We start from the raw sequence: 19,801 nt of genomic DNA, 5'->3' as shown, positions 1-19,801 counted from the left end.
ATATGTAAGGCAGGAAAAATAAGTCCAGAATTATGCCAGGTTTTCTCAAAAAGCTGTCCAGTGGGCCATATCTGAATTCAGCCAATAAATGGTTGAGCAGTTCTCCTGGAGATTGATGACTTTTCACTCAGTGAAATAACCTGCCCCTTACGAAAAAGTAATAATTTGTGAAAGATTTTTTGAACACAAGCAGTGCCTTTTCCATAGTTTATCTCAAATTACAAATATGTTGGTGCTGATAATTATTTCCATATATATATATTATCATGTCCTACAAGACCTGTAATTTCCTTTGACCTAAGCTGTAGTTTGATACATTATTTGATCATCTCTCTTAGTGAGTCATTTTATCCATATGTATTTAGTTAATTGGTTATTTTTCTCCCCGCCCATGTTTATATATAATATACTTTACAAAGGAAAAGGAAATCTGACTGCTTGCAGCTGAGTCTAGTAAAAGAGCAATTAGGTTCCATCAGAGCCAGCAGCTGCCCATAATGAATTCTGAATTAAAATTATGAGGGAAGAAAAGAATCCAGCCATCTGCAGGAAATGTGAAAATATTTTTATAATCCAATAGCTGAATTTTGGAAAGGGGTATCTCTGAGATTTCCCAGCTGTACCTACAGTATATTCCAGAATATCCATGGACACACAGTATACTGGAACACATTGCATCAACTTGGCTACTTGGCATGTTTGGCTAACTTTGAACAGCCTGTATTTTGATCTAAAGTAATCAGCATGAAAGCCTCCTTAAATTATCTCCCTGTGCCTCTAGAAATAAAATGCAGCTTTAAAAATCATCCTGTTATCTTTCAGTGGAAGTTTTCCAATCAGTATTCAGCCCTGAATATTTATCTTTCTTCATTTTTCATACTTGCATATACTTAGTTCAGAGTCTCATCACTTGTTATCAGGTTTTGTCAAGGTCTGCTCTTCCAAGTGAATTCTGAATGGTGGTACTTGGCTGCTGTTTCTATTTTTATTTATTTATTTATTTTTGTCAACTGAATTTTAAAATTAAGTGATAATTGTTTAAAAGTTACCATAATGCTATTGCTATCCAAGCTCATTTCAAAGCTATTTTGTGATAGGGAAAATAAATAAATAAAAATTCATTATATCCATGGTATGTGCTCATAAAGTTCAATATCCCTCTCTACCACCATCCTTCCCCTCCCCCCCAAAAAAAAAAAGAAAAAAAAAAAAAAAAAAAAAAGAAAGATTAGTGCCCAATCTTTAAATGATAAATCCTGATTAAGAATTGTAAATACTTAGTGGTATTAACAACTCAAACTATGATTTTCTACTTCACTGTGCAGAATTCATGCTGATTTAAAGGCAATTGAAATAAATAATTAAATAAGTCAGAAGTAGAACCAGTAACCAAACTATTCACCTTTCAGTGAATTGTTGGCAGAGATATCATAAAGGGTTTCTATTCTTTTCAGCATTCAGTCTAATAAAGCAGAGGCCTGGAAGAGTCTTGATATGAGCTCATCAAAGGAGATTCATAGCATTTTCTTCTCTATTTTCTACTATGTAACATCTCACTACATCATTATAGTATTGCAACCATCTCAGTTTAAACCAAATCTAAGATTGCATGATTATGTTTTTCTCATCCTCTGAATGTATCTTCTTAGACACATCAGTTCTCTTTGGAAAATGAAGTGTTGTTTTGAGATGAAGATAAGAAACGGCAGGTTTGCTACTATAGTCCAATCGATTTCAAGATTTAAGACTAATTTCTGATCCTTTCCAAGTTTTAAAAGCAGAAAAATAAAATAATTAATGAAAATTTATAGGTAGGTAGATCCCAATTAATTTAGAGCTTTGAACTGACTGATACTGAAAACGTAGCCAACACAGACTTTGGACACATGGTGTTATGTCTTGTCTTCTTTGTTTGCTGTGTGCTTACCAGGTGAAGTACTGTGTCTGGAAGAGTGTCTGAGACCTTTTCTGCTCTTCTGTCAGTTCAAAAAACAAGCATGACAAATGGCAAATGGTAGTGTTGTGGCTTGAAATACAGGAATCCTGAGGCCAGAAAGTACTAAGAAAAATAAATCATTGTTGATAATATAAAGTATATGAACATCTAGATACAGCAAGGGGCCTAGAAGGACTCTGAAACTATGATACACCTGAGTGTTCAGCAAGTGCTTTCAAGGTTGTCCTGTTAACCAGCACTGCAGAAAACTACTCTTCCCAATTTTTATTTTTATTTTATTATTATTTTATTTAATTCTGTTTCAGATAGCATCAGTTCAACTTTCGATTTTCCACATAAATAGGACAATAGCTCTTCTTCACATGGCATGGAAGAGTGGGGTCAGCATGTCCACACGAAAGTGTAAACTAAATGCAGAAATATGCAGAAGTACAGAATGACTCTTCAAAACATTCCACCCCAAGAATGCAAAATAGTTTGAAATGCAAAGAAATCAGGGAAGTAGCTGTTAGCAGCAAGCAGCGTAATTTCTGCTCATTGACTTCTTTGTTGTGCTGTAAACGTTGCTTTTATTTATCAATGATTCAAGCACAGTGAACTTCCTCCCATAAATTACCTATAAGCATAATTTTCTGTATTTACTACAGCTGTTAATGCATAGATTTGTTGAAGGTAACCAGTCACAGATGTGCTGTTAAAATTAACCTCAAAATACATTCTTCTTAAAAATTCTATTTCACTAGATTCTATTTCAGTAGATCTTAGATCTTTCATTCCTTAGTGGAATGCATAATGACAGGAATGCTTTGTGAATACATTGTACAGTACAGTGAATGTAAAATATGTGCTGAAACTCACAAAATTTCACAGAGAGGATTTTTTTGGGGATAGTTACTTTTTGAAGCTAAATACAGAATGCAATATACTGAATATATAAAATTGTATTTAAAGCAGTAGGAAAATAAGAAGGATATCTGAGAACTGGATTAATTTTGAAATAAAAAATCACTATAAATCCCTGTACATAGATAAAACAGTACAAAGAAATGATGTTTATTGTAATTTCCTTACTTTATATTTCTGAGTAATTGAAGAAATCAGGTGATACTGGGATTTCTAGTAAGGTGTATGTATAAAAATCCTCTGTGAAAAGTAGAATTAAGGCATGTATTCATGTGTTGCTATGTAAAATCAACAATCAGTCTGAAGGGAAAAGGAGATAAGAAAGATAAGTCAAATGAATAGGGTCAATGAACTTTTCAGTTGTTATATTGTGTAATATCTGCTGTGTTCCATCTTGTGAACAGAAAAATAAGAGATCTTTTTTCACTAGCAATTCATAATTTCAGAAGAGAAACAGGCACGAGTAGTAGGTGAAGAAGCAGGTAGAAGTACTTTGTGATGTTCTGTTGCTTTTAAGAAAGAAAAAGCAAGGATCAGAAATAGTGCTGTACCTCTTCAATGGCATAGCTACTAAGAGTGTCAGGTACCCAAAGGCTGAAATATTGATTGAAAGGAAAAGGTCTGGTTAGCACACAGGGGAGTGCAGGGAAAGTCTTTCTTTTAGTTTATGTGACTGTGAGACCAAATTTAGAGAGCGAGGATAATCTTTCCTACAACATGTCTTGAATAATGTTTTTAGAGTGCTTATCCTAATTAAAGCAAAACCCAATATAAGGATTTCTGGAGAAGTTTCATGTGTAACTGGTTGTTTAATAACCCTTACTGGATCCTTATCTTCAAGAATTTATATTTGGTGTCCATAGTATTCTGCAAAAATGAATTTCATAATTTAAATATGTGCTGTATAGAAAGTACCTCCTGTTTGGTTTAAATTCTATGTTTCATCATTTCATTTCATGATCCTACTTCTTGTGTTACAATCAAAAAATGAACAGTCATTTCCTATTTGCATCCTCCACATAATACATGATTTTATACTGTTGCTGCCTTATTTCCCTTTCAGCTCTGAAGTCATCTCTGCCAAGTCATCTCTGCTCCAAGCTGAGTTGATATAGTTTGATTACCCTCTCCTTCATACTGTATTATCCTCTTTGATGTGTTTTCTTCACCCTTATGAGCACTCTATCCATTTTGAAGTGTGTCACACTGCCCATCATCGAGGTTGTGCAAGGACAGCCCCTTGACATGCAAAATGGCTTCGGGATTGTAGTCATGGCAGAATTTCTAGAATCCTTCAGTAAAAGGTAGATTAACAGAGTTGTGAGTGAACGAATCAGTGAGACAATAAATAATGATAAATCCCTCCCATTAGTGATACAGAAACCTCTTAAAGCTAATTGCAATGCAAAAATGTAACTTAAAGTAAATGGCTGAAAAATTGTGCTCAGAAGTTGCCTTGTGGCTGAAATATCAGTGATCTTAGACATTTTACTTTTCTCCATTACTTCAATAAACTACTTTTTAGTAGTATCTTTTGCAACATGGTACATCTTCCTCCAGTGCTAACTCATAAATTATTTCTAACACTAGTCAGCTTTTAGTCAGTGGAATTGCTCTTTATATTATGCCCGTCCAGAACTTTCATATTTCTTTGGAGCTATGTAGGAAGCCCTCTGCATTTCTGTAGAGTTCTGGTTCATGACAGACCTGGATATGAAGTTACATGAGAGGATTTGAACTGCTAGAAAGGAATGTCCCTGCTAGAAGCAGTTCTTAAAACTTATTTTTGTTCAGTTGAACATTTCTAATGCTACATTTTTACCTTGTCTGGAAAACTCAACTTTTACAATTATATATTAAAGTGTTTTGTTTGTTTGTTTGTTTGTTTTAATTATTATTTTATACAATATAAAACTTTGTTTATAAACAGCTCTAGCATGTGCATTAAAAAAAAATCAAAATCTATTAGCTTTGATTCTGTGTGATTTAATACCCAAGAGTTTGCTAACAATGCAATAAAACTGCTTCTTTTCCTTGATCTCTCCAGAGCTGAACTCAGGATTAGATGAAGAACAGATTTACTTCCTGAACATTATTACACTCTGCAATCCCATACAGGATAAATAAATAAATAAAACTTATGCTCAAATCTGGGACAGTTGTATTAAAAAGAACTTTTGGTAATGGTAGAATTCTGAGAACACAGAAACCAAAACGAAAATCTTCACAGAGTTTAGTAAAGGCAGGAAGATCTAAGGCTGGCTTTTGATTTGTGAGCCTCCTATCCTTTTGCCAGCTACCTAAGAAAACTCTGGGGATCACTAAACTCAGCTTTACATACTTGTAATGGAATCTTCACATTTTCTGATTTTTTATTTCCTCCCCTGTTCTTTTTAAGAAACCCTGTGTGCCTTCAGTAACAAATATGGTCCCCTCCATGCATAGTACAGAGGTGAAAAAAACATAATGTCTGAAGTCATCTTGTTTGGTGAAGCATTGTGCTTAGAAATGTGTTGTATACATTACTTGATTGCTAGTATTATATTATAACTATAGAGAAAAGGGGAAGGGAAGGGAAGGGAAGGGAAGGGAAGGGAAGGGAAGGGAAGGGAAGGGAAGGGAAGGGAAGGGAAGGGAAGGGAAGGGAAGGGAAGGGAAGGGAAGGGAAGGGAAGGGAAGGGAAGGGAAGGGAAGGGAAGGGAAGGGAAGGGAAGGGAAGGGAAGGGAAGGGAAGGGAAGGGAAGGGAAGGGAAGGGAAGGGAAGGGAAGGGAAGGGAAGGGAAGGGAAGGGAAGGGAAGGGAAGGGAAGGGAAGGGAAGGGAAGGGAAGGGAAGGGAAGGGTTACTGTGCACTTGCAGAGCAATTCTCAAAGGTCTTTCCTGAGAATACTTACTGACCAGTATCTCTTCTAAAATGAAATTTAAATGTACGTCTTTGCAGAAAGCCTTTATGTTATTGCAGCCAGATTTATCCCCTCAAATGGATGTTTAATGGTTTCATAATCTTTTTTGCTGCTTCCTGTGCAGAAGGGTGGCTTTAAACTGTGTCCTAATTTCCTAACAGGATAAGGGGAAAAATTATCTTAATATTGCTCTTATCAGAACTACTACAGAATTTCTGTGGGATTGGAACCTAATTAATCATGTGAAGTTCCTCAAAATAAATAAATAAATAAATAAATAAATAAAATCCAGGCATTTCTAAATGTTTCCCATATCACAACCAATTTTATGTACTTTCAGTTAACAAATGCAAGTTTCATTCAATATGAAACTGTAATATTCAATCTTTTTTTTTTTTTTTTCCCACTGACATGAGTCAAAAATATCCTAAATGATTTTTGGTCCATATTTTACTGTCTTTGCTTTCAGTTAACTAGCCTGTGAATACTGGCAATTACACTGCTTTCCTTTGCCAAATCACTGAAGTATCAGTAAAGGGTCATCATTTAAACAGCTACAAATTAATCACAAAATCCAACCTTTAACACATCCATACAGTGACTTTAATGTAGAATGGCCCCTCTATGCCTCTTATTTTTTCCTCTTGTGAATTGCAGATGTATTGCATCACAAGACATTAAGCATGCTTCAGCTCAAGGGACTGAGCCAGTCATGCTTTTAGAAATTGAAAACAAATGTTGTAATACTTTAAATGGTATCATTTCAAGCAATAACAGTTTCCTACTCAGAATGCTTGTTTAATAGATTGCTGAGGTTTTCAGCTTGTTAACATAACAATATCTTTCACTAGTTGTAATTATTTTTGTAAAAAATCTGACAGTAACACCAAAAGATGTAAACAGGACAAGAAAATCATAACAACTGTACAGCACTGTAGAGTTAATTTGTGAAATTAGTCTCATCAGCTGAATTATTATGTGTTTTTGTTTGTTTGTTTGTTTGTTTGTTTGTTTGTTTTCCCCAAGCAGAATGTAGATCTGGATATACAATTCAGTAAGACACATTGTTAATAATGTTTGCTTCAATCCTGTTTAGGATTGGGACTGTATATTCTGTATTATGATGTTCTGCATGCAGAGAGAACCTCCTTCTTCTTCATATGCTTTGGAATCTCAGGAAATATATATATATATATATATATATTAATTCCAGCTGCCTCAATTTGTTGGCAGTATTGTCATACTGTATTTCTTCCCAAGGCATAGGAAAGTCAGCCTTTGTTTATGGCAACCAGTGCTACAGAGTATATAGAACAAAGCTGGTTTATCAGTTGGCTAATGGGTACTAAAATCATGAAGGAAAAAAAAGCACAAATAAAATCCTATCATCACCACAATATGCAATTTAGTCCTTCAGGATGAAAGAGAATTTAATTGTTTTTCATTACTATAATCTTTCATTCATATGGTGAAATTCATTATGATGTGGAAGAAAATATGGACAAAAATATAATTGGTAAGGAAACCTTGTTAGTAGACAAAATATTTCCAGTAATTTTTAATAATATTCCTCAGTCAACTGAGGAAGCCCCTGTTTGATGAATATAGTGTTTAATTCCTTAATCATTAACTAACATCACTCATGGATAATTGTGGTGAAACTTGAATATCAGTTGGCTGTCTAGTTACATGAAACCTTTTTCTTTGTACAGTCACTATGGAAATGCAGGGTATAGCTGTTTGCACAGTTGTTCACAGACATAGAGATCCTTGCTTATGCTATGAAGTTAAACATCTGACTATAAAAAATACATGGCTGTTTCAAGGTCACAGTTTTAAATAAGAATATGTCTTTTGACTCCTTTACAAAGAAAAGGAAAATATGGAAGACTTTGGAGAGGATTTTGGTGCCAGTCATGGAATCACAGAAAAAGATGAAGTACACATTTAGCATCTAAGAGAGATTCCAGCTTTATGTAACATTTCATTAAGAGGGAATAGAAACTTTTGCCACTGTTTACTTGTAATGGCATAGAAAGTTTAGCTTTTACTTTTTAATGTTAATGAGATCTTTCCATCTCACCAGTTACTTTAAAAAGAAAAGCAAACTTTTTTGTTTGTTTGTTTTCTTACGCATTCTGTAATAGGTCCGCTATAGGTTTTGATTTTCTATGAGCCCAGCATTTAGTTTAGCAAATTGATATTCCAATAACATATCCATAATGATTCAAACTGTTTGGCTTCCCAGCAGTGTAACAGTACCATATTAAGAAGTATGAATGGTAGCAGAAAACAAATAAAAGTAAGAAGATAAAGATAAGATTTACCTTTAGATAAGATTTAGAATGAAGATAAAGGTAAGTTTCTTGCTATTGTAAGTTACTGGAGTTTGAGTTAGAAAACTTGGGAGGGAGGAAAGAAAGTAAAATGTTCATATCATTGGTTCCAATCTTTTTGTGGAATCTGAGGAGGGTCATCTAGCCCATTTACAACTGACAGAGTTAGAATGTCGTGAACACCTTAAGGTAGTAAAATATTTTACTGAAACACTCCATGGAGGAGTGTGTCAGTAGCCTAGTGTGTGTAGCCAATTGAAGTAACAAAAGGTAGTATACCAGGTCTTCCATCCTTATCACAAAAACATCAGTGTATAGTAATGTGTTTTGGTCTGGTGTCATGATCTGCCAACTAGCAGATATCTACTCTGGTACAATATTTTAATATCTATTACTATCTTAGTTTGCCTATGGGAAGAATAAGTATATAAATAACAATACAAGATAGGAAGAAAAGAAATAAAAGCTGTTCATTCCAGATGAAAGTGTAAGCTTTTAACTGGGTTGAAATTGTGTAGTCATGGTCTGTAGATATGTGGTGGTTTTACTCAGCTGAGCTCCACCACAACCACTATCTCACTCCCCCTCCTCAAAGGGAAAGGGGGAGAAAATAAGATGAGAAGGGCTCAACTGTTGACATAAGGACAGGGGGAATCACCCACCAATTTTCACCACAGGCAAAACAGACTCAGCATAGGGAAATTAAGGTAATTTATTACCTATTACTAACAAGACAGAACAGTGAGAAACCAAAAACAAACTAAAAATGGCCACCACTTACCCCTTTCCCTTATCTGACATGGGGAAGCTGCTGGACGCTTCTCAGAGTGGCCACCCCTGCAGCCCCCTGGCTATGAAAACCTTGCCATGTAAACACAAATACAAGGTGCCAGCAAAGCTTTTAATTTTTGTTCTGAAGAATGACATATATCCAGTTATAAACATAATGCTTAGACGTTAACTTATTAATGTGTGATAGGTAAGAGAAACATATTCTAAACTACTAAGAATATCTACACTGGCAAACCTTATTTATCATTTATCCAGCACTTGTTTGGATCATAAGAACTGAATGTACAGGTGTATGATATAAGTAATGACAGCTGAACATTTATATTAATAGTCCTTCCTATCAGCTATACTGTTTTATGAAACTGTTCTTTTTGCTCTTACAGAAAAAAAGTGTGACTGTGCATATCTTTAAAAATTACATGTTGTTTTCCCTGTAATTTCTACATTGAAAATTAGTGCAATAATAATTTATTATTATTATTATAAATAGTTCTTATGAGTGCTCTCATAAGAAATATGAAAGTGCAGAGTGTTTCACTGAAATGCAAACTCAGTCAGTATAGTCAGTTTCTAGAGATTGGTTAAAACTTTATATAAACCAATCCAACCTGCAAATGTGTGCTTCTTTGCAATCCAAAGTAAACAAAAAACAACAGTGAGACAGTTTGGGTAATATTTCCCTATAATATTACTAACTAAAAGGTCATTACAGTTCTCTAGGATGCAGAGCTTTTATTATACAGGGTAAAGGAAATCATTTAGCTAGGAGAATCATTGTTTCACTTTCCTGTATATCTGTATATTTTCTTTCTCTCCAACTCCCATTGATCAAAATCATAGACTGGTAAATTTTCTTAAGCTCAGAATATTGATTAATGCTTGTTAGAGTGGCATCTAAGAAAGCTGAGATTGATGTGTTTGGTCTGTTAGAAGAAGTCCTCTGTTGTTTAAAGGGGGTCTGCTTCTGGGGACAGTAACTGGTGGCAAGAATAAATGATAAACTGTATAAGGAATCTTAGAAACAAGACTTATCTCATATGGGACTAAAACATCTTCTCTGTCCTTCTCTTTGATTCTTTATAAGTAAATACAACTAGTTTACCAACTGACTGGCACAGATTCTTTGAGTGTGTAGAAAGAAATAAAGGTTTACCCTTAATTATTTAAGGACAGACTTACAATATTTAACATTTCCTAAAACTATTGGAACTGTGAGAAGATCCTTGTTATCTTGACCTATAGAAGCTGGAGTATAATCATTTTTATCTGTTTTTTTTTTACCCCCCCCCCCAACAAAAACAAAACAAAACAAAAACAAAAACAAAACAAAAACAAACAAACAAACAAATGGCAGTTTATGATGTTCTTAGACAATATGAGTGTCTAGAGAGTTTATGAACTTTTGCTTAGTATACTACACTCTACATTTAACATCACTAACTGGAAAGAATTAAACATTTAGAAGGCCAGGAACTAGTATTCATTGTCACAGAATTGATGTGATCCTGGATATAAAAATGGTATAAATTCTACGATATATATATATATTCTAATATATATATATGTGTGTGTGTATAATTCCTCTAGATATTTTAGGGAATTTGTCTCCATTTAGCACTTAAATTGCCTATTTACATCTTCAGTATATTTTCTGGTCTTGTGTATTTTATATTCTTTTTCATATTCTTCTACATCATTCCTGTTATGTTATGTCAAATGTGTAATGACTGATCAAATATAATTAATATTAGTCACATTAAGGTAAGAACTGTAAGTCTGTTTTTCCTGTCCTGATTCAATAATGACCTCAGATGTTATTAAAGATAACCTATCCATATATATATAGGTAGACATATCCATTTAAATAAGGAGTGAATGACTGAAAATCCTTGACAGTCTAACAGGTTTGACAGCAGATATCATAAACATAAATTGCTATTAAGTAGGCCTGTTACTAAGACAGGCTTAGTTCTCCTGGTTCCAGCTGAATCAAAGTTAAATCCTGTGCCAAACTCACAGTAACTAGCCCATATCTTTCTCATTTACCATCAAGTCTTATCAAAGAGGAGAAAGCAACTTTCTATCTCAGAGATGTTCGTCAGGAATCACTTGCTGTGCAGAGAATTTTCTTTATTCTCAACAGGATGTGTGTAAAGTCACTTACAGCTCCTTCCCAAACTGACTTAACTCAATCTCTGAACTAACTTTGCCTGGAGATAAATACCCAGCTTGGACATTAATACAATGCTGTGATATAAAGCTTTATTATTAAGCCTATTTTAGTCCTTTTATGATCTGTCCTTTGAAATATGAAATAATGTTGAGATAATATGAGATACAGTCCAAATCTTTTGTACATGTTTCTAGACATGCAAGCCCAACAATGAAGTAGCCACATGAGAATTTTCCCAGCCTACAGCTAATGTAGCTAAACAAGCATCAATCTGATTCTCAAAGAATAATGGCTTTGCCTGGCCTGGTGAAAGAGAAGACCAAACTGTGTTAATGGAAACCCTGCTGACAGAGTTGGAGGAGTGATAGAATTTTACCTCCAAAGCACAACAAGAAATATGCAAGACTCATTTGGTATAACATTGTTGTTTGCCAATACATTCATTGGCAAACAGGATAGCAACAGCATGTGTAATGAGTTGCAAATGATACTACAGGAAAGGCTGAATTCTTACAGTGTTCATCACCTCTAGTAAATTTCATTGTTAAGAACATACATTTCTGAAATGTTTCAATTTTTTTATTTCTATCACAGTCAAGCCTGAAATTGTAAGATGCAATGACCTTACGCTAAATCATTCTACATTCTCAATTGCTTATAATGGGAGTTAAAGAACTTCATATATTTCGTGGCACTGACCTCTTTCATAAAAGCTAGTGTTCATATGCAGAAAAATGTTCTGTTCAAATCAGTGTTATGAAATTTTAAAACTTGACTGCCATAAAAACTAGCAGAATGCATGAAATAGTCCTTCATGTTTTTCCTCATGTGTTCATTTCTTTTAGTGCTGGAGTCGGCAGGACTGGCTGTTTCATTGTAATAGACGCGATGTTAGAGAGAATAAAGCATGAAAAGACTGTAGATATTTATGGCCACGTAACTCTAATGAGGGCGCAGAGGAATTACATGGTTCAAACTGAGGACCAATACATCTTTATCCACGATGCACTGCTGGAAGCAGTGACGTGTGGAAATACCGAAGTGCCAGCCAGAAACCTGTATGCATATATTCAGAAGCTGACACAGATAGAAACAGGAGAGAATGTCACAGGAATGGAGCTGGAATTTAAGGTACTGGAATTTTATGTTGTGGGGAACCAACATCAAATTGTGTAACACTTAATGCTGCAATGTCCTCCACCAGTTGTTTCCAGTAATCAAAAGCTAAGATAACATCAGGATAAAATTTTAAATTTGGAAGACAGTCCTTTGTAAAATGCAAAAATTTATCTTCTGTTAGTCTCCAGACAAGAATTTTTTGACAAGGTTGTTTTAACCCTGCTGTTTCTTTATCATTTAAATAGCTTGAAATGTGTGTTAGTGTAAAAATCAAATTTGTGCACATGCATTAATATACTAGGTATAAAATTTTTATAAGATGTTAAAATAAACTTTACAAATATTTAGTTAATGCAATGGAATATGGGAAAGTAAATATCTTAATACAACAGAATATGGGAAAGTAAACATCTGAAATTGAAATGATTTCTTAATGGATAATGAGAAGAGATTATCAGATCTGATAATGACATTTTATTATATGAGTTTTCATTATACCTGGTCTTAATTATTTTATTTATTTTCAACAGCGTCTTGCTAGCTCTAAGGCTCATACTTCAAGATTCATCAGTGCCAATCTTCCTTGTAATAAATTCAAGAATCGTCTTGTCAATATTATGCCATATGAGTCTACAAGGGTATGCTTGCAGCCAATCCGAGGAGTCGAAGGGTCTGATTATATTAATGCCAGTTTCATTGATGGATACAGGTACTAATGTTGTGTTCTCATGTGGACTTCTTTTAAAGTTTACAAAATTACATATGTATTAATACTGAAAATAGCAAATTTTACTACTGAAATTTAGTACTTTTTATTATCTGTACATGTCCTGTTTATTTTTTTGTTTGTTTGTTTAAATATTATTAAGGGTTTTGGATTTTCACCCATACAATACAGGAAATTTGTGTAAGTGGCATGGAGTCTAACGTTATAGTTTTACCTATCTTTAAACAATTGAGAACTCTCAGTAATATTTATATGAGGGTTTAGGCACATTCATGATCTGGAACATCCATTTCTTCAGAACTATTCTGCTAAATATGTTCCTATTTAGAAACATAGAAATAACATCCATAGAAATAACATCCAGGAGATAAACTCCCTGTGTTAAGGTGAAAACCTATGATATTGGAGCACTGATTATGATGATATATATGTATATCATATACATACATATATGTGTATATATGACAAGACAACAGCACTGACTTATGCAGCTCACAAGAAAAGTCATGAAAGAGTAGCAGTGCTATTTCCCTAAGGCAGTTTAGGTGTACCTGAGTATCTGTGTCCACAGAGAGCATTTTATGAGCTTCTACTCAACTGAAATCAGTTTTCATTTCTTGCATCAACTACAAAGTTTTTTCTGTTGACTGAACCAGGCAAGAAAAACATAACCGTTTTTTATAAAGTTCCTGATGCAGAAGCTTTTAATAGCTAGGTGGTAATTTCCAATAGCAGGAGATTAAGGCCTGGAAATGCAGTGTACTTTATTCCAGAATTTTCTTCCTTCATTACTTTTGTTGGAGGCATCAGACTGTTGAGGAGGCATTAATAAAGAAACAGCTTGATGCTATCATTCCTAAATTTAATAGATTGTATGACAGTTATTTCTACAAAATGAAGCAACACAACTAAATGTTTCTTAAATGCTTTTTACAGTACACAAAATTGATCTATTACAGTTACATTAAAATTTAAATAATAACAATAAAGACATACATCTTAATATTAACAGAGTAATTTCCTTCACGAAATTCCAAAAATAAATCCATAGTTTGATTAAACAATCATAATAAGGTTTTAATATGCTTATTATTAATAGTATATATGTTTTCCTCTATATGATGTTTACATATAAACAGAAACATAAGTATCAATTCACTTTTTTGACTAAAATATTTATTTATTTATTTTTACAACAGACAACAAAAAGCTTACATAGCTACACAGGGTCCATTGGCAGAAACCACTGAAGATTTCTGGAGAATGCTCTGGGAGCATAATTCTACAATTGTGGTCATGCTTACTAAGCTACGAGAAATGGGCAGAGTAAGTATTGGTATAGTATTCCTTTACTAATTGTTCATTATAATTATTATGTTTTATTTCTAAAATGTTTCATTTTTATGGTGTTTACAAAAGATAACCAAGTATTTAGGTTTCTTCTCCATTGGAAATGAGTGGTATTGATGTTCACCAGGTGTAAGGTGTAATCTGTAGATGTGATGCCATTTATAAACTTAAAACATTTTGTTGTGGGACACACTGAAATTTGACAGCTAAGTTTGTATGTTGATATTCTAAAGAAAGCAGAGAGAGCATTGCTGTCTACTGAATAATAGGGATTTCTCATTTGGAAACCTCTCTTTTGCAGCATCTGATTTTTGTAAAAAGAAAGTACAGTATTTTTAAGATCTGAATGGTTGAATGTTTTCCGCATGCTCTTTGTGATGGACTTTGAAGTTTCAGCAGCTTGTTTGCAGTATTAAACTCTTTCAGGTGCTGCTTTAGGTAATGGAAAGAACGGAGCAGTTTCCTATCTGGACAAGAATACATCAAGATGAAGCTTATTTGTGATGAGTAAAATCTGAATCAGATTTGGGGAATAGAGGTGACCCAGAACAGTGAATATAGAGATGAAAAGAGTCTTGAGAGTTGCTTCAGCAGGGAAGAATGAATAAAACTAAAGATGTCCTCAAGATTTAAATTCCTTTCGGTATTGAAAATTAGGCAAGGGATAGCTCTTGTCACTGATAAATAATGGAGCTGAGCAGACATATAAACAAGTTCAGAGGTACAGCGACCAGAGAGAACCTCTATGCAGTGCAATACTGAAGGACCATGATTCTAATCTAGATGTGGAGCTTAGTGTTCATGTTGAACTGTTCATGTTTCTGTCAATAAAGGCACTTTCCAGGAATGAGAAACATTTTATGGTAGTGGTGTTGAGTAATAGGAAATGTAATTTGCTTCTCTGTTTTGTAGGAAAAATGCCACCAGTATTGGCCTGCAGAGCGTTCAGCCAGATATCAGTATTTTGTGGTAGATCCAATGGCAGAGTACAACATGCCACAGTATATTTTAAGGGAATTCAAGGTTACAGATGCAAGGGTAAGTTGCAACACCATTAAATTTTCACATAAGTTTAAAAGACAATTTCAATTTCTTCTTCCTCTTCTCTCTCTCTCTAAAAAAAAAAAAAAAAAAAAAAAAAAAAGCTTCAACAAGCAATAAAGAAGAAGTTCAATTTAAGTTATTATTTAAGTATACTGTGTATTTATTTAAGTTGTTAAATGAATAGCATCTTTGTTTAAGAACAATCAATTTCATTCAGATCTAACATCTGGGTGGCACAACTTTGTGATGTTCTGAATAGCTGTTTCTGTTGAAATGCATTAGATGATTTGAAGGCCATTTTCCCTTTCTCCTCATTTCACCCTTGATTGTTTTGGGGGGAATTTTTGTCCCTTGCAGCTGTAAATACATCGAGTGAGTGTGAAGGTTAATACAGTGAGATTTAAAAACTGCAGAGTAAATAGCATTTGTAAGAAAAGCTTGACAAGCTTTGCACATTATAATTTGATTTTTGGCATAGCTTATTTTCTGCAGTGTTGTATATCTGCAGATACGCAGAGCATGCAGCTGTGACCCTATCATCTGTATTTTTATCTGAATTCCAGAGTCTGAAACTGAGCATGGATATAAGATTATATGTACATAAACTTCAAATATACATTTGGCATTTCTCAAACATTTGATTTCTAGCACTTTACTCTGCATGGCAGGAAAAATTACTGGCAACCTTCATTTCTTTAAGCACTCTAGAATACTGTTTGTCCGAGCAAAATAGCAGGTTGTACTGTCCAGGAACAACATGGGTGATTACTCAGAGTTGCCAGTCAACCTCCAAAATATCAGACTTTCTCATGGTTAGCTACAGTGCTGCTTTTAATATAAGTTTCCAGTAAAATTAGGTACTACTGATAGTTAACTAGATTGTATTGTCACTATCCAAGTCAACATACCAACATTTTAATTTAGCAAGTAAGACTTAAGTGTGTGTTTATGAAAACTAATTGTAGATACCCTTTGAATCTAATTTTGCATTCTGTTTGTAATCTAGTAAGGAAAAACTAAATGATAACTTCTCTAACTTTTTGTGCCTAACAGAATTGGAGAACGGGCTCCTAACATCACTTTTTAACCACACTTATAATTGTAGACAGTCAAACCAGAACTGTGCTGATAGTCTTTACAGATTGTCTATTAAATGCCTTTCAAGCTGAGAAATGTCTTATGTGACATAGTTTACCTAGCTCAGATCAGAGAATAGCAATTATAACAAAAAGCCACAGATGCAGTTGAAAGAAAATGTTCAAAAAGTATACATATGCCCAAAAAGTTCATTCTGGAGTTTGTAATAAACTATGATAATTGTAAGAGTTGTATACTTACATCCAGCAAACCAATAACAAGTCAGAAAGGGTTAAATAGCTTAATTTGCCAGAAACAGTTTTCTTGATCTGACTTTTAATATGCCTCTTTTTAAAAGTGCCAACCATGTGTGCATCTTGACAGTTCTTTTGTGCCATCTTGCAATCACATATTACTGCTTCTCAAGTTAAATAATAATAATAGTTTAAGAAGAAGAAGAAGAAGAAGAAGAAGAAGAAGAAGAAGAAGAAGAAGAAGAAGAAGAACAAGAAGAAGAAGAAGAAGAACAAGAAGAAGAAGAAAAAAAATTCTGTGTGTTAATGGTCCCAATTTGTTAAATAACTCCCTCTTAAGCTTAAAGGGCCATCTTAAATTTTCTAAGAAACTATAGTTCCCTACAAATTTACTGGAAACAGTAAGGACTACTTGCCAAAATGTATGTTATAGTTTTCATCTAGTTAGGCTCTTACTGTCACACCCAGTAATTTAGACCATCTAACTGAATTGTTATAATCAGAGGACAGCAAGTATTGCAGTGTTTGTAACTCTATCTCCAAGACCATTTGTACTGTTAGAATACCATCAGTGCTCTGGAAGAGCTGAGTTGGCCAATTATTCCACAGGGACAACAAAGGAGCACGCTGCCTTTGTAGGTAGCACCAACAAGTGTTTGGTGTGGAACTCCCTGTTTTTTCTGGAACTGAGCTGTGAATTGTTGTAAGGTGAAATTGACCTCTGTAAGTGTTTCAATCTACTGATTCTGCTGCTTTATACTCACTTTCTCTGTAAACTCCAAAGGTCAATATGCTGGGGCAGTCTCATTTAACATTGAACTATTAGTGATGACTGCAAGAAAGTATTATAAATTCTACAGCCTCATGAAAAGACAACTGAATATCCCCTGTGAGGATCATGAAGAAATCCAAATGATCAGTCAGCCAACACATATTAAAAGCTCTGTGCTTCACACAGGGATCTGAAAGTTCATTTGCTGATACTTCTTGCCCTGTGTGTGCTAACTGTGACAATATTTGAAAGTAAAGATTTAATTAAATTTGGCATTTATATTTGGACTGCTATTGGCAAACATTACATTAAAGAAAGCATCACTATTTATAATGTCAGTAGCAAAGGGAATTAAGAAATTACAGATCAGTTCCCAATGTGCTGTAGTGCTAGTTTAACGTCAGACTAACTGACTTTACTTCTGTGCTCATTAAATAGCATTAAATAACAGAAATTACGGCTATTGTAACTAAATGAGAACAGTTTTCACAGACTTGCACCAGACTGCTGAGTTATTACTATCATGAAACATATACCAATACAGTTATTTAGACACAAATGACATACAAATACTTGCCATCAAATCTATTTCAAAAATAGAATTTTGTGGTCTTCCCTAGGCTTAAGTAAAGCAGCATATTTGTCATCCTTTCAACCCCCTAAAAAGTTACTGTTGTTCTAGGCTAATTCCCATGAGTGTCAGAAATCACCAGTTTCCTTCTCAACTGACAAGTTGCAAGCAAGTCAGACTTAAGTTTTTTGTTTCTTTACACTGGGGTAGTGGGAAGTCATTTGGGAGGGAATCAACCTACTGCTTTATCTTCTTGATTAATTAATATCATGTGCCTATAGCTGTTGGAAAGATGCAGTTTCATTATGCCATTTTGAGGGAAAATAGTATTGCAGAGGTTATTATGAGAGAAGTCAGCATTAACAAAATGTCATTTCTGATAGATACTTTTTTCTCCTGAACTTTACTAGAAAAAAAAATCGGTAAACATTTTTTTTTAATAGATAATAAATTAATATTTATTTATTTATTTATTTATTTATTTATTTGGTGGCCAAAAACATTCTGCAGAAACAGACTGTCAATTGTCACAGTGAATAGGAACAGAACAGGCAGTAAATCCAGCAAGAGTGTGTGTGTTCTTTCACAGTATTGTGGCTGGCACACACACTTATTTTCTGCTTTCTTACTCAGGTGAGATATGGGAGGCAAAAACCCATAGTACCAGAGGAAACATAAAAGTAAAGTACTGTTTTATTTTTCCTTTGGATATTTTTAAAATCACTTCTACTCCATTTCAAAGGTCTGTAATAGCTGTGTGCTTGTGGTCGACAAAAAGAAAAAAAAAAAAGAAAAAAAAATTGTTCTTGCCTCCAGCATAACTTGTTGATTTTGAGATCTCCACATTTCAATTTTTCATGAGTTTCACTTGGTACAAGACCATTTTGAAAATGTTGCAGGTCAGTGCTAAGTAAAAAATAACATGGCCAGAGGCACTAGTTTACATCAGTACTTCGATTTATGCCCATGCTTTTAAATATTTTAGCTGTAGAGACTCATATTGTCAAAGTTGTGAAGAACAATTTTTGAAAATTGAGAACACATTTACTTCATCCATTTGTATTGTATTTTTTTCCTGACTATTTACACCTTAAATAGGTGTACAGCAAGAGTTGAAGCTTGTAGTGAGCTTTAATATTTCCTGTGGCTTTATTATAAATATAATAAAGCTTTAATGTTGTCCAGTTTTCAGTAATCGTGTTAGTATTCCTAACTAAAGGGAATGAACAGCTTCAGCTGACTTGTTTTTAGAGAGGAAGCCTTTTTTTAATTTCTTTTTTTTTTTTTTTTTTCTAGATTTTTACTGGCTCTGAGCTATTAGTGAATGCAATTACAATGATTGAAAGGATATTTATTATTTGTTAAAAAACTGACTCCTGTTGACCCTCTTCTTCCAGTTAAATGTATGACTCACAAAAAGCACAGTGCTGTTAAAGATATCCTCTGCAAATAGGACAATGACTAAACAAGTCTTATCAGTGAAGATATTCCTGCCATGCAGTAGAATATATTCCTTATGAAACAGAGGGGCAGATTAAATGGCCTTATTCCACCTGTTTTATGTTAGAATAAATTTTCAGTCCAAAGGATTCAAATCAATCATATAAGCTGGTGACATGGTTATGTCTTCAGCCTCAAACATTTGCACAGGCAAAATATCAGATAACTATCATATCCAATGCAGAAAGAAATCTTTACGATGCTGTAGTTAATGAAAATGCACTTTTGTGCCATTGTGTCCAAAAGCACCAGGAAGTACTGTGATCGAAGGCATCTTCATAAATGTGATCATGGCTATTTTCCTCCCTTGCCCCTCTCTCCCCA

The 19,801-nt window shown here is 34.1% G+C and overlaps 1 protein-coding gene across 43 annotated transcripts in view; it reads left to right on the top strand.

Moving 5' to 3' along the window:
- PTPRD (protein tyrosine phosphatase receptor type D) overlaps nucleotides 1-19,801 on the top strand; it is a 408,570-nt gene that overhangs the window by 375,992 nt on the left and 12,777 nt on the right. For all 43 annotated transcript variants that reach the window (XM_032206666.1, XM_032206669.1, XM_032206656.1 and 40 more), the window contains 4 exons: nucleotides 11,909-12,194; nucleotides 12,713-12,891; nucleotides 14,109-14,235; nucleotides 15,172-15,297. In XM_032206666.1, the coding sequence (XP_032062557.1) occupies nucleotides 11,909-12,194; nucleotides 12,713-12,891; nucleotides 14,109-14,235; nucleotides 15,172-15,297 (718 nt within the window). The remainder of the gene's footprint in view (nucleotides 1-11,908; nucleotides 12,195-12,712; nucleotides 12,892-14,108; nucleotides 14,236-15,171; nucleotides 15,298-19,801) is intronic.

The sequence above is a fragment of the Aythya fuligula genome, chromosome Z (genome assembly GCF_009819795.1).
Source record: "Aythya fuligula isolate bAytFul2 chromosome Z, bAytFul2.pri, whole genome shotgun sequence".
NCBI lineage: Eukaryota > Metazoa > Chordata > Aves > Anseriformes > Anatidae > Aythya > Aythya fuligula.
Note: the sequence above shows the minus strand (reverse complement) of the source record. Positions and strands in the feature narration are given on the sequence as shown.